The sequence below is a fragment of the Lynx rufus genome, unplaced genomic scaffold (genome assembly GCF_022079265.1).
Source record: "Lynx rufus isolate CCGP_SWC_20201006 ecotype Redwood Valley unplaced genomic scaffold, mLynRuf1.p SCAF_5, whole genome shotgun sequence".
NCBI classification, from domain to species: Eukaryota; Metazoa; Chordata; class Mammalia; order Carnivora; family Felidae; genus Lynx; species Lynx rufus.
In genome coordinates, this window is record NW_025814867.1 from 86,117,090 (window position 1) to 86,130,443 (window position 13,354).

General features: G+C 34.6%; 1 protein-coding gene across 9 annotated transcripts in view; it reads left to right on the top strand.

Moving 5' to 3' along the window:
* DLG1 (discs large MAGUK scaffold protein 1) overlaps positions 1 to 13,354 on the top strand; it is a 275,223-nt gene that overhangs the window by 104,678 nt on the left and 157,191 nt on the right. For all 9 annotated transcript variants that reach the window (XM_047100299.1, XM_047100300.1, XM_047100296.1 and 6 more), the window contains exon 5: positions 13,038 to 13,202. In XM_047100299.1, the coding sequence (XP_046956255.1) occupies positions 13,038 to 13,202 (165 nt within the window). The remainder of the gene's footprint in view (positions 1 to 13,037; positions 13,203 to 13,354) is intronic.

Below are 13,354 nucleotides of genomic sequence, written 5' to 3' on the forward strand. Positions count from 1 at the left end.
ATTCTTGGGCCTTAGCCTTTCAGCAGTTGCTGTCAGTGGTTTCAGGGATTTTAAATTTATTTGTTTTAACTAGGTGAATAGTTGGAAGAATTGTTTACTTAGAGATATTTATCAATTCTGCTACAAGTAATCAATTTTTGGCTAAATTTTTTCCCTTGGTTATATAGATTGGTTTCTATTTATATGGGTTGAAAGTTAAGAATTGTTTAACAATAGGCAATAGTTTAATTGTATCTAACTTTTTCATCCCAGTTCTCAGTTAATGCATGTAATAGTTAATTTTATTAATGAACTGATGGAATAGGAAAAACCATATTGTAGATGCTATCCCAAACCAGCAGTTTTTTTACTAACAACATAGCCCCACTTTAAAACAGTTTGTCTGGAGCTGGCAGTAAGATGGTCTCAAAACAGCTTTTGTCATGGGCAAGAAAAATAAGCTCTAAACTAGTCTAATATTAGTGTTTATATTTAGATGATTCTTCTGTTTCTATTTCTGCAGTTTCATATTAAACCATTGTTAAGAAAAAAACCAGTAAGTGTTTTGGATGCAGTTTTGTATTGCTTTTATCTCATTGAAGATTGATAAATAGGAGAATGATGTTAATGTAATCTGGAAATCACTTTGGTCCATACTTAATTTTTCCTAAACTAGGAAATCCTGTGCCATAGGAATAGGATTATAATTTTAATTGGAGAGTAGAAAAGAAAGCCCTTGGCTCTTTTGCTACCCTGAAAGCAAGGAGTTCTTTGGACTGTATTTAAGAAAATTAAAGACAACCTGCAGCTGGGCCTTTTACCTAGCGATTTACTCCCAACCCAGCATGATTCTTTGCAGGTGATACATTCCATTGCCTTTTTTTATGCCCATCTTAAAAGTAGCCCAACTGTATTTGGGGCTTTGACCTATACTGTCTGACACCCACTGACCCTATTTTAATTGCAGTTGACCCTTGAACAACTTGGGGGTGGTTAGAAGTGCTATTACTCTGCACAGTTGAAAATTGTGTAACTTTTGACCCCCCCCCAATACTTAACTACTAATAGCTTACTTTTGACCTTACTGATAACATAAACAGTTTATTAACACGTTTTGTATATGTATTATATGTTGTATTCTTATAATCAAGTAAGCTAGAGAAAACTGTTAAAGAAATCTTAAGAGAAAATACAGCATTGTCCTGTATTTGTAAAAACAGAACAAAACAAAACTGTATATAAGTGGACCCATGCAGTTCAAACCTGTGCTGTTCAAGGGTCAACTGTATAGTGTTGCCAGTATTTTCAGTCCTTTGTGCTGTGGTTGTAGGCTGAGTGACAAAATAAAATGCCTATTTCTTTGTCTCTGAGGCCATTTATTTTGACCTTGAAACTTAAAAGTTTATTTTAACTCTTGAAAATAATTAATTTTGGCTGTTAAAGATGCAAAAAGTGAAAATAATGCTTTTTGAGAAGTATAAAACATTTCTGCAGTTTTAAATTAATGTATTTTATTGATTATAAGATACACTTTTTTCTAATTTTAACCTTTTCGAATTTCGGAGCGTTTGTAGTTGATGCACTTCACAATTTTGTTCGGTTTTTTCTTTTAAAGGGGTACAGGGGCGCCTGGGTGGCGCAGTTGGTTAAGCGTCCGACTTCAGCCAGGTCACGATCTCGCAGTCCGTGAGTTCGAGCCCCGCGTCAGGCTCTGGGCTGATGGCTCGGAGCCTGGAGCCTGTTTCCGATTCTGTGTCTCCCTCTCTCTCTGCCCCTCCCCCGTTCATGCTCTGTCTCTCACTGTCCCAAAAATAAATAAACGTTGAAAAAAAAAATTAAAAAAAAAAAAAAATAAAGGGGTACAAATAAGTGGGGTGCCTTATGATTGATGATGTATTGGATTGGATGAAATATGGTATTAGCTTGTAGATCAGTTTTAGAAGTTAAAATATCCTGGTTTTGATATTCTGGAAACCCTGTTTTTGAAAGGTCATACTATCATTTCTATGGAGTTTAGAACTGTGGTTTCCAAAAGTTCATAATATAGATTTTGGCAAAGTCTTCTAAATATTTTTTGAAATGGAGGTTTAGATCTTGTTATGAATAATAAGCTGTGAAACTACAAAATAGTTTCCTTTAAAACAAAAAATTTTAGGAGCATCTGGGTGGCTCAGTCAGTTGAGCATCTGACTTCAGGTCAGGTCATGATCTCATGATTCATGAGTTCAAGCCCTGTGTCAGGCTCTGTACTGACAGCTCAGAGCCTGGAGCCTGTTTCAGATTCTGTGTCTTCCTCTCTCTCTGCCCCTCCTCTGTTTCACACTCTGTCTCTTTCTCTCTCTCAAAAATAAGTAAACATCAAAATATTTTAAACAAAAAATTTAAGAAAAATATGCCTTTTTTCTATTATTTTGTTATAGAACCAATCATTTAAAAATTCAGGTTTCTGTTCTTTATAGTCCTAATTTAATAGAGCAAAGTGGAAGTTAGGACTAGAACTATGACTATTGGATTTGACCTTTTTGCCATTTGTAATACCTTGTATCATTACATAAGAATGACTGAATTTCTTATACACAGTATTACATACACATAATTTCTCTATCCCACCTTAAAGTCTTCTGTCATTTCTATAACATATCTAAAAGTGATTATTCTAGGTCATTTTGAAACCAGTACAGCAGTTCTTGGCCCTTACTCCCCTGCCCCTCCCAAACTTAAACTATCCCAAATTCTTTGAGAAACTAATTAAAACTCTGAACATCTCCTCTGGAAAAAATGCTCACACTCCTTTGAAATTGTTTTTACAATTTTAAGGGGTGGTTTTAGGCAGTTATATCTTTTTTTTATTTTGTTTTTTTGTTTTTTGCTTTTAGCTTATTATTTAGAAATGCTAGGAAGAAAAATGTGAAGAAATGATACTGCCTTGATTTTCACTTTATAGAAATGCTTTTAATGTTGCATCACTAAATATGATGATTGCTGGGCACCTGGGTGGCTCAGTTGGCTAGGCATCTGACTCTTGATTTCCACTCAGGTCATGATCACGGTTCATGGGATCAGGTCCTGTATGGGGCTTCATGCTGGCAGCACAGAGCCTGTTTGAGATTCTCTCTCTCAAAATAAATAAACTTAAAAAATATATATGATTGCTAGTAGATTTTTTTAATGTCTATATTAATAAGAGCTATCGCCCCCACTCCATTAGGAATGAGTTTAACATTGTGGCAGATACTTAGATGTTCTTTAAGCATCCACTGAGATGATCTCATGAACTTGGTTTTTCTTTGATCTATTCATATGGTTAAAAAAGCCATGAACCATCAATTGAACTTCCTTGTATTCTTTTTGGGCTACATTTCACTTCATGGTATTGTATTTAATTTGCTGTTTTTCCTTCCAGAACATTTTTGTCTTCATATTTGAAGTAAGATTAGTTTCTTGTTTTTTAAGGTTCTATAATCTGATTGTCTAATGAATTTGGAAGCTTTTCATCGTCCTCAGGAATGCAAGAATGAGCTATTTTCTTGATAGAATTTCAATGTACTTATAATATGTTTACATTTATTGTGATCATTCATTTTTAATTTCTTTCATCTTATTTTGTATTTATCATAGTTTTCCTGCATGTATTTTAACTCTTTCCTGCCATTTCCTAATTTCTATTAGTTAAAAAATTTTTTCTTTCTTTTTTAAATTTCTTCTCTTTCCTAATGGTTTGTGAGTTCTCTTTCTATACAAGTCTTTACCATTGAATTTTAAGAAACATTTAAAATATTTATATCAACGTCTAAGTTTTATTTATCCCCATATTTATAGACACCCACAATACCATACCCAGACCTCTGTTTTTATTGAAATTTGGAAATTAGGTTCCAGACTGGCAGTGATTCTGTCTGTGCATTCCTCAACATACAATATTCACCTGTTTTAGAAATGCACATTAAACTGTACCACTGCTCTTAAGTTGATGTCTTATTTATTGCTTTCTTACAACAAGTATGTTGGGAGTACGTGGAACAATGCTAGTAAAATGTATGTGGTGTAAAATATTTCTTTTTAGTTTATTACTGGAAGACCAAGTATTTATAGGTTGAGAGGTAGGTAAGGAGATATTTACAAACTGACAATTATGTTTAATTCTGGTCAACATTAATTTAAGGACTTTATGCTAGTAAAATAGTGTTTTACTTCACTATTCACTATTTACTTCATTTCTTCATTTCAACAATTGTCAATTTTCTAATAGATTTGAATATCTGCATGGTTTCCATTATCAGAAAACTTTATTAAGGAACAGTTCTGGAAAATACATAACTGCAGTGAAGTAGTAACATAGTTAGTTACATTGCAAATTAAAATAGCTTTTAAGTGACAGTTGTCAGTAATTAAAATAATGTTACCAGTATTGTTAATCAAGATTAAGAGCAATGGAAGGTTTGATACTGAAGATACCAGCTTTAAAAACATAAAAAAGAATGAGGAAATTTCTAAATGGGTAATTAGAAATGTTCTTACTACAGTCATTTTTAAATCTTCTTCCTCCTTTATGCTCTTCTCATCCCCATTTTGTAATTCTTTTCTAGTACAAGTGTTAAGTTAGACTTGGACCACTTGGCTCAGTTTTATGCATTCTTCTGTATTAGCAAACTGGTTTTATATGAAATTTTAATGTTAAACATTTTTTGGTAATTGGTTGAGATCAATCTTTAGATAATAAGAAATACAGACGAATATTATACAATGTAATGGTGGGCTGGAAAGCTACTTGGAAATACTTTCTCAAGTAATAATTGTAACTCAAGGGTCCCTGTTTTCAATCATTAGTAAAAAATAGAATTCTCCTTTTGGTAGCTATATTTTGTTGTATTAAGCTTCTTTAAAAGGCAACTCTGAGAGGAAGAAGAGATTTTTACTGGCTAGAGATAAGAAAAGATATTTGCAGTGGATTAAAGCCAGTCAAATAGGTGTAATCCATCCATTTATAATAACATTTTATTTTAAAGCTTATATATTTTGAGAGACAGAGAGAGAGCAAGTGATAGAGGGGTGGAGAGAGAAGGAGAAAGAGAGAATTCCAAGCAGGCTCCGCACTGTCAGCGTGGAGCCTGATTGTGGGGCTCAAAATCACAAACCACAAGATCCTGACCAGAGCCGACGTCAGATGCTTAAATGACTGAGCCACCCACGTGCCCCTGATGACATTTTAATAATAGTTTTAAAATTAATCTATTCACATACCGTAACATTCACCTCTTTAAAGTGTATAGTTTTGTGCACAAGGTTGTATAGCCATCATTACTAACTTCAGAACATTTTCATCACCGAAAAAAAAAAACTCTGTACCTACCAGCAGTTGGTTCCTATTTCATCCTCTCCCAGTCTTTGAAAATCACTTATCAAGTTCTATGAACTTGCCTATTCTGAACGTCTCATATAAACGGAGTTATACAGCCTATGGCTTTTTGTTTCCAGCTTTTTTCACTTAGTGTACTTTCAAAGTTTCATGTTGTAGGATATGTAAATATGAATAATATTCCATTGTGTGAATATACCACATTTTGTTTATCCATTTATAAATTGATAGACATTTGGGTTGTTTCCACTTTGGGGCTGTTATGAATAATAATACTATGAATATTGGTGTACAAGTTTTTGTGTGGGTGCACCTTTTCAGTTCTCTTGGATAGTCTAGTAAGAGTGAAATTACTCAGTCACATGGTAACTCTTTTTACCTTTTGAGGAACTGCCAAACTGTTTTCTGGAATGGCTATACTATTTTATTCCTCCTCCCTCTCCCTGCCCAGCACTGAGGATTCTCATTTCTCCATATCCTCACCAAAATGTATTATATTTTCAGTCTTTTTTATTATGACCATCCTAGTTGATATGAAGTGATAACTCATTGTGGTTTTGGTTTGCATTTTTGTAATAACAAATGATGGTTGAGCTTTTTTTTGTGTGTACTTACTGGCTATTTATATATCTTAGGAGAAGTGTCTGTTTAAATCCTTTGCCCATTTTAAAATTGAGTTGTCTTTTTATTGTTGAGCTGTAAGGATTCATTATGTATTCAGGAGACTTATCAGATACACTATGTATTCTAGATAGTGTTACCAAAAAATGATGTGCAAATATTTTCACCCATACTGTGGGTTTTCACTTTTTTGATAGTGCTCTTTGGTGAACAAAAGTTTTTCATTTATATTGAATCAAATTTACCTGTTTTTTTTCCTTTGGTTTCTTGTGATTTAGATATTGTAAGTAGGAAACATTGCCGAATCCAAGGTTATAAAGATGTATACTTATGTTTTCTTCTAGGAGTTTTATGTTTTAGCTCTTATATTTAGGTCTTGATCCATTTTGAATTAGTTTTTGTACATAGTGTTAGAGGTCTTATTTAATTACTTTCCTTCCAGTTGTTTCAGCATCATTTGTTGAAACGACTGTTCTTTCCCTCATTAAATTCTCTTGGCACCCATGTTGACTATAAACATAGTGGTATGTTTCTCTACTTTTAATTCTGCTCCCTTGATACATGTCTATCCTTACACCAGTATCACCATCTTGACTAATACAGCTTTGTAGATTGTCTTGAAATGGGGATGCGTGGGTCCTCTACTTTGCTTTTCTGTGTAAAGATTGTTTTAACTATTCTGGGTCTTATGCAACCCCATCTGAATATTAGGATCAGCCTGTCATTTGCTGAAAAAAAGCCAAATGCGATTTTGACCAGTAGTGCATTCAATAATATCTAAAAACCTCTTCATTGCTTTAAGAGGGTGATAGGGAACCAGTTTTATTTTTTTTAATCTGTCTTTAAAACTGGTAAGTTCATGTGTGAACCATACTTAGGTAACTAAGTAGTAGGTGAAGGGAAATATTTTTTTATATATGTATACCATTTAATACATGAAGATGAAATAGTAGAATTAGATTGTTACCATTTTGCAGCCCCCAGTGAATGAATTGATTTAGGCATTGAATATCAAGGCCTGCTAACATCACAAAAAGACATAACCAGACGTTATGTACTTTTTTTTTTTTTTTTAAGTTTATTTATTTTTGAGACAGAGAGAGAGCATGAACGGTGGAGGGTCAGAGAGAGAGGGAGACACAGAATCGGAAGCAGGCTCCAGGCTCTGAGCCATCAGCCCAGAGCCCGACGCGGGGCTCGAACTCACGGACCGCGAGATCGTGACCTGAGCTGAAGTCGGACACTCAACCGACTGAGCCACCCAGGCGCCCCTATGTGCTTCTTAATAAGATGACACAGTACCAACTGTATTCTTGCCCAAAGGATTAAACATGAGACTGATCAGGTTATTGCATTTAGCTGCCACTTTGCAGGAAATACAGAAGCCAGAGGACCACATTGAATGGTTCCATGAGTATAGAGTGATTTTTACCGGGAAACCCCAGTTTATTATTTTTTAATGTATTTTTTATTTTTAATATAATTTGTCAAATTGGCTAACATACAGTGTGTAAAGTGTGCTCTTGCTTTTGGGGGTAGATTCTTGTGGTTTATCGCTTATATACAACACCTAGTGCTCATCCCAACAAGTGCCCTCCTCAATGCCCATTACCCGTTTTCCTCTCTCCCCCACCTCCCCATCCACCCTCAGTTTGTTCTCTGTATTTAAGAGTCTCCTATGGTTTGCCTCCCTCCTTCTCTGTTTGTAACTGTGTTTTTTTTTCAAACCCTTCCTGTCCCCCATGGTCTTCTGTTAAGTTTCTCAAGATCCACATATGAGTGAAAACATATGATACCTGTCTTTCTCTGACTTATTTTACTTAGCATAATCCCTTCCAGTTCTATACACATTGCTGCAAATGGCATGATGTCATTCTTTCTCATTGCCAAGTAGTATTCCATTGTATATATCAACCACATCTTCTTTATCCATTCGTCAGTTGATGGACATTTAGACTCTTTCCATAATTTGGCTATTATTGAAAGCGCTGCTATAAACATTGGAGTACATATGCCCTATGAATCAGCACTCCTGTATGCTTGGATAAATTCCTAGTAGTGCTGTTGCTGGGTCATAGGGTAGTTCTATTTTTAATTTTTTGAGGAACCTCCACAATGTTTTCCAGAGCAGCTGTAACCAGCTTGCATTGCCACCAACAGTGCAAGAGGGTTCCTGTGTCTCCACATCCTCACCAGCATCTGTTGTTTCCTAAGTTGTTAACTTTAGCCACTCTGACTGGTGTGAGGTGGTATCTCAGTGTGGTTTTGATTTGTGCTTCCCTGATAGTGAGTGATGTTGAGCATCTTTTCACATGTCTGTTGGTCATCTGGATGTCTTCTTTGGAAAAGTGTCTATTCATGTCTCTGCCCATTTCTTCACTGGATTATTTATTTTTTGGGTGTTGAGTTTGATAAGTTCTTTATAGATTTTTGGATACTAACCCTTTATCCAATATGTCATTTGCAAATATCTCCCATTCTGTCGGTTGCCTTTTAGTTTTGTTGATCGTTTCCTTTGCAGTGCAGAAGCTTTTTATTTTGATGAGGTCCCAGTAGTTCATTTTTGCTTTTAATTCCCTTGCCTTTGGAGATGTGTCGAGCAAGAAATTGCTGTGGCTGGGGTCAAAGAGATTGTTGCCTGATTTCTCCTCTAGGGTTTTGATGGTTTCCTGTCTCACGTTTAGGTCTTTCATCCATTTTATTTTTGTGTGTGATATAAGAAAGTGGTCTAGTTTCATTCTTCTGCATATTGCTGTCCATTTCTCCCAGCATCATTTGCTAAAGAGACGGTCTTTTTTCCATTGGATACTCTTTCCTACTTTGCCAGAGATTAGTTGGCCATACATTTGTGGGTCCAATTCTGAGTTCTCTATTCCATTGGTCTATGTGTCTGTTTTTGTGCCAATACCATGCTGTCTTGATTATTACAGCTTTGTAGTAGAAGCTAAAGTCTAGGATTGTGATGCCTCCCGCTTTGGTTTTCTTTTTCAATATTACTTTGGCTATTTGAGGTCTTTTGTGGTTCCATACAAATTTTAGGATTGTTTGTTCTAGCTTGGAGAAGAATGCTGGTGCAATTTTGATTGGGATTGCATTGAATGTGTAGATTGCTTTGGGTAGTATTGACATTTTAACAATATTTATTCTTCCAATCCGTGAGCATGGAATGTTTTTCTGTTTCTTTGTGTCTTCTTCAATTTCCTTCATAAGTTTTCTATAGTTTTCAGCATACAGATCTTTTATATCTTTGGTTAGGCTTATTCCTAGGTATTTTATGGTTCTTGGTGCAATTATAAATGGGATCAATTTCTTGATTTCTCTTTCTTTTGCTTCATTATTGATGTATAGAAATGCAACCGATTTCTGTACCTTGATTTTGTACCCTGCGACTTTGCTGAATTCTTGTATCAGTTCTAACAGACTTCTGGTGGAATCTTTCGGGTTTTCTGTGTAGAGTATCACGTCTTCTGCAAAAAGTGAAAGTTTAACTTCTTCTTGGCCAATTTTGATGCCTTTATTTCACTTTGTTGTCTGATTGCTGATGCTAAGACTTCCAACATTATGTTAAACAACAGCCATGAGAGTGGAAATCCCTGTTGTGTTCCTGATCTCGGGGAAACTTCTCAGTTTTTCCCCATTGAGGATGATACTAGCTATGGGCTCTTCATATATGACTTTTATGATGTTTAGGTATGTTCCTTCTATCCCAGCTTTCTTGAGGGTTTTTATTAAGAAGGGATGCTGTATTTTGTCAAATGCTTTTTCTACATCTATTGACGGGATCATATGATCCCGTCATATGATCTTTTGATCATATGATCCCGTCATATGATCTTTTGATCATATGATCCCGTCATATGATCTTTTGATCATATGATCATATGATCTTTTAACTTTGTTAAAGTATATTTATAACTTCAGCCTCACATTGATGTATCACATTGATTGGTTTGCGAATATCGACCCAGCCCTACAGCCCAGGAATGAATCCCACTTGATCATGGTGAATAATTATTTTAATATGTTGTTGAATTCAATTTGCTAGTATCTTGTTGAGAATTTTTGCATCCATGTTCATCAGGGATATTGACCTGTAATTCTCCTTTTTTTGTGGGGTCTCTGTGTGGTTTGGGAATCAAGGTAATGCTGGCTTCATAGAATAAGTCAGGAAGTTTTCCTTCCATTTCTATTTTTTGGAACAGCTTGAGAAGGATAGATATTAACTCTGCTTTAAATGTCTGGTAGAATTCCCCTGGGAAGCCATCCAGTCCAGGACTCTTGTTTGTTGGGAGATTTTTGGTAACTGATTCAATTTCTTCACTAGTGATAGGTCTGTTTAAATTTTCTGTTTCTTCCCTTTTGAGTTTTGATAGTGTGTACGTGTCTAGGAAAGTGTCCATTTCTTCCAGGTTGTCCAGTTTGTTGGCATGTAATTTTTCATAGTATTCTCTGATAATTGCTTGTATTTCTGAGGGACTGGTTGTAATAATTCCATGTTCATTCATGATTTTGTCTATTTGGGTCCTCTGTCTTTTCTTTTTGAGAAGTCTGGCTAGGGGGTTATCAATTTTGTTTATTTTTTTTGAAAAACCAGCTCTTTGTTTCATTGATCTGTATGGGGTTTTTTGGTGTTTTTTTTTTTTTTATTCAATTTCTTCTTTAATTGCCTGTTGACTCATTCATTCTTTAGTAAGATGTTCTTTAACCTCCATGTATTTGGAGGTCTCCCAAACTTTTTCCTGTGGTTGATTTCAAGTTTCATAGCATTGTGATCTGAAAATGTGACACATGAAGATATATATATATATATATATATATATATATATATGTATATATATATACACACACATATACACATTGCATATGCATATACATATGATTATATATACATACACATACATAAGTGTAGAATTGTTTTGCTTTAAAATGTTCATACTGTGTTTGTTAGCTTAAAACATGCTTTTCTCATTCATTAATCCATGTCTTCAGCTTTTCCTATTAAAATAAGTAGATTTTTACCCATTTTAATATCTACATAATTTTTGTAGAATGACTGTACCAATATTTATTTACCTTTTGTTGTTGTATTGATAAGAAGCTTGTTTCCAATTTTTCTTCATTCCAAACTATACTGTAGGGAACATCTTTCTGCGTGTACTCTCTCCCAAGTACATATTAAGTTTTGGAGTACCTGTAAAGTACGAAAAGATGATTATGAGGGAGAGCCTGGGGAGAAGGAAAAAAAAGAGAAGATGATAATCAAGTTTCCTTCCGTATAATTGTATCTCCTATTAAGATATAGAAGTACTTAGATTTTGTTTCTGCCCAATTGAGCATTTAAACTGTGTTGGGGTGCCTGGGTGGCTCAGTCAGTTAAGCGTCTGACTTTGGCTCAGGTCATGATCTTGCAGGTTGTGAGTTCGAGCCCTGCATTGGGCTCTGTGCTGACTGACAGCTGAGAGCCTGGACCTGCTTCAGAGTCTATGTCTCCTTTTCTCTCTGCCCTCCCCCCCCCCATTCTCTCTCTGTCTGTCAAAAATAAATAAATGTTAAAAAAAAATTTAAACACTGTTAAAATATGTTAAACTTTGTTAAAGTATATTTATAACTTCAGCCTTACTCAGGATAAAGTTAGAGAATTCTTTTCACTGGTTTTGAAAATAATTTGAGGTTTACATGTAAAAACATTTCTTCTATCATGTTAAATGAACTGGCAAATATTGATGTGAATCTGATTGTTTTCCATGTAATTACCATTTCATAGAAGGATGTTATTTAAAGTGGTGATGTTGGAGGTTGTGCAATAACTTTCAGCAGTCAAATTCATAGTTAAAGGGATTTTTTATATATTTTACAATGCACATGTTTGTGATTCACTGATGTTATATCTAAGATTAGTTTCTAGAAGTGGAATTACCGCTAGTACCGCTTGTTGAAAAGATGGTCTTTTCCCTATTGAATAGTCTTGGCACCCTTGTTGAAAATAATTTGATCATTTATGTGAAGGTTTATTTCTGGACTTCTATTCTGTTCCATTGGTCTGTATGTTTGTATTTATGCCAGTACCAAACTGTTTTGAATACTGTAGCTTCATAGTAAGTTTTGAAATGAGGAAGTGTGAGTCCTCCAGCTTTATTCTTTTTCATGATTATTTTGGCAGTTCAGGTTCCTTGAGATTCCACATGAATTTTAGAATGGGTTTTTCTCTTTCTGCAAAAAAAAATGTCATTGGGATTTTGACAGAGATTGTAAATTGCTTTGGGTAATATTGACATCTTAATAATACTAAGTCTTCCAATCTATAAACACAGGATGTGTTTCCATTTTTTTCTGTCATCTTTAATTTCTTTCAGCAGTATTTTATAGTTTTCATTGTACAAGTAAAGTTTATTCCCAAGTATTTTATTCTTTTTGATGCTATTGTAAATGGAACTGTTTTTGTAATTTTCTTTTTAGATTATATATAGAAACGCAACTGAATTTTGTGTTGACTTTGTATCCAGCTACTTTGCTGAATTCATTAGCTCTAACAGCTTTTTTGCTGAGTCTTTAGGGTTTTCTACATATAACATTATATCATCTGCAGACAGAGATCATTTTACTTCTTCCTTTCCAATTTGGGTGCCTTTTATTTTTTTTTCTTGCCTGATTGCTCTGGGTGCAACTTCCAGTACTGTGATGAATTGAGGTGGTAAATTTGACCTAAATTAATCACAGTTTACCATCCCATGTTTTCCCCTGGTAGTTGCAAGCCTTCAACAGATTGCAGAGTTCCAGAATAGTTACATCAGACAGTTTCTGCATGTGTAATTGTTGTCTAAGTGGAAAGACAAATTCTTTGTGCTTCCTATTCACCCATCTTCCCAGAATCTGAATTATTTTTAATCAAATAATTTTATTAAAATTTGGAATGACTTTAAAATGGAGGCCTATTTCTCTCAGACTTTCTGCATTAAACCATACAGTACACTTTTCATACAGTTAAATATTATTGAGTATTTGGTTAGTTATGAAACCATGATTCAAGTTGAACTCACTTTGCCTTTCAGGGCTTTTTCATATTTAATAATTTTTCTTACAGAAATACCGGTATCAGGATGAAGATACACCTCCTCAAGAGCACATATCCCCACAAATCACTAATGAGGTGATAGGTCCGGAATTAGTTCATGTCTCAGAGAAGAACCTGTCAGAAATTGAGAATGTCCATGGATTTGTTTCCCATTCTCATATTTCACCAATAAAGGTAAGATGATGACTTTATTTTGTTGCTATGAATTATATATTACTTTTGTTACTTGTATAGCTAATGCTCAGAAAGAACTATTCTTTTATGTAGAATTTTTACCTCTTATTTCTGGTTTCTTAGTTATAAGAATTTTATATTTATTAGCATTT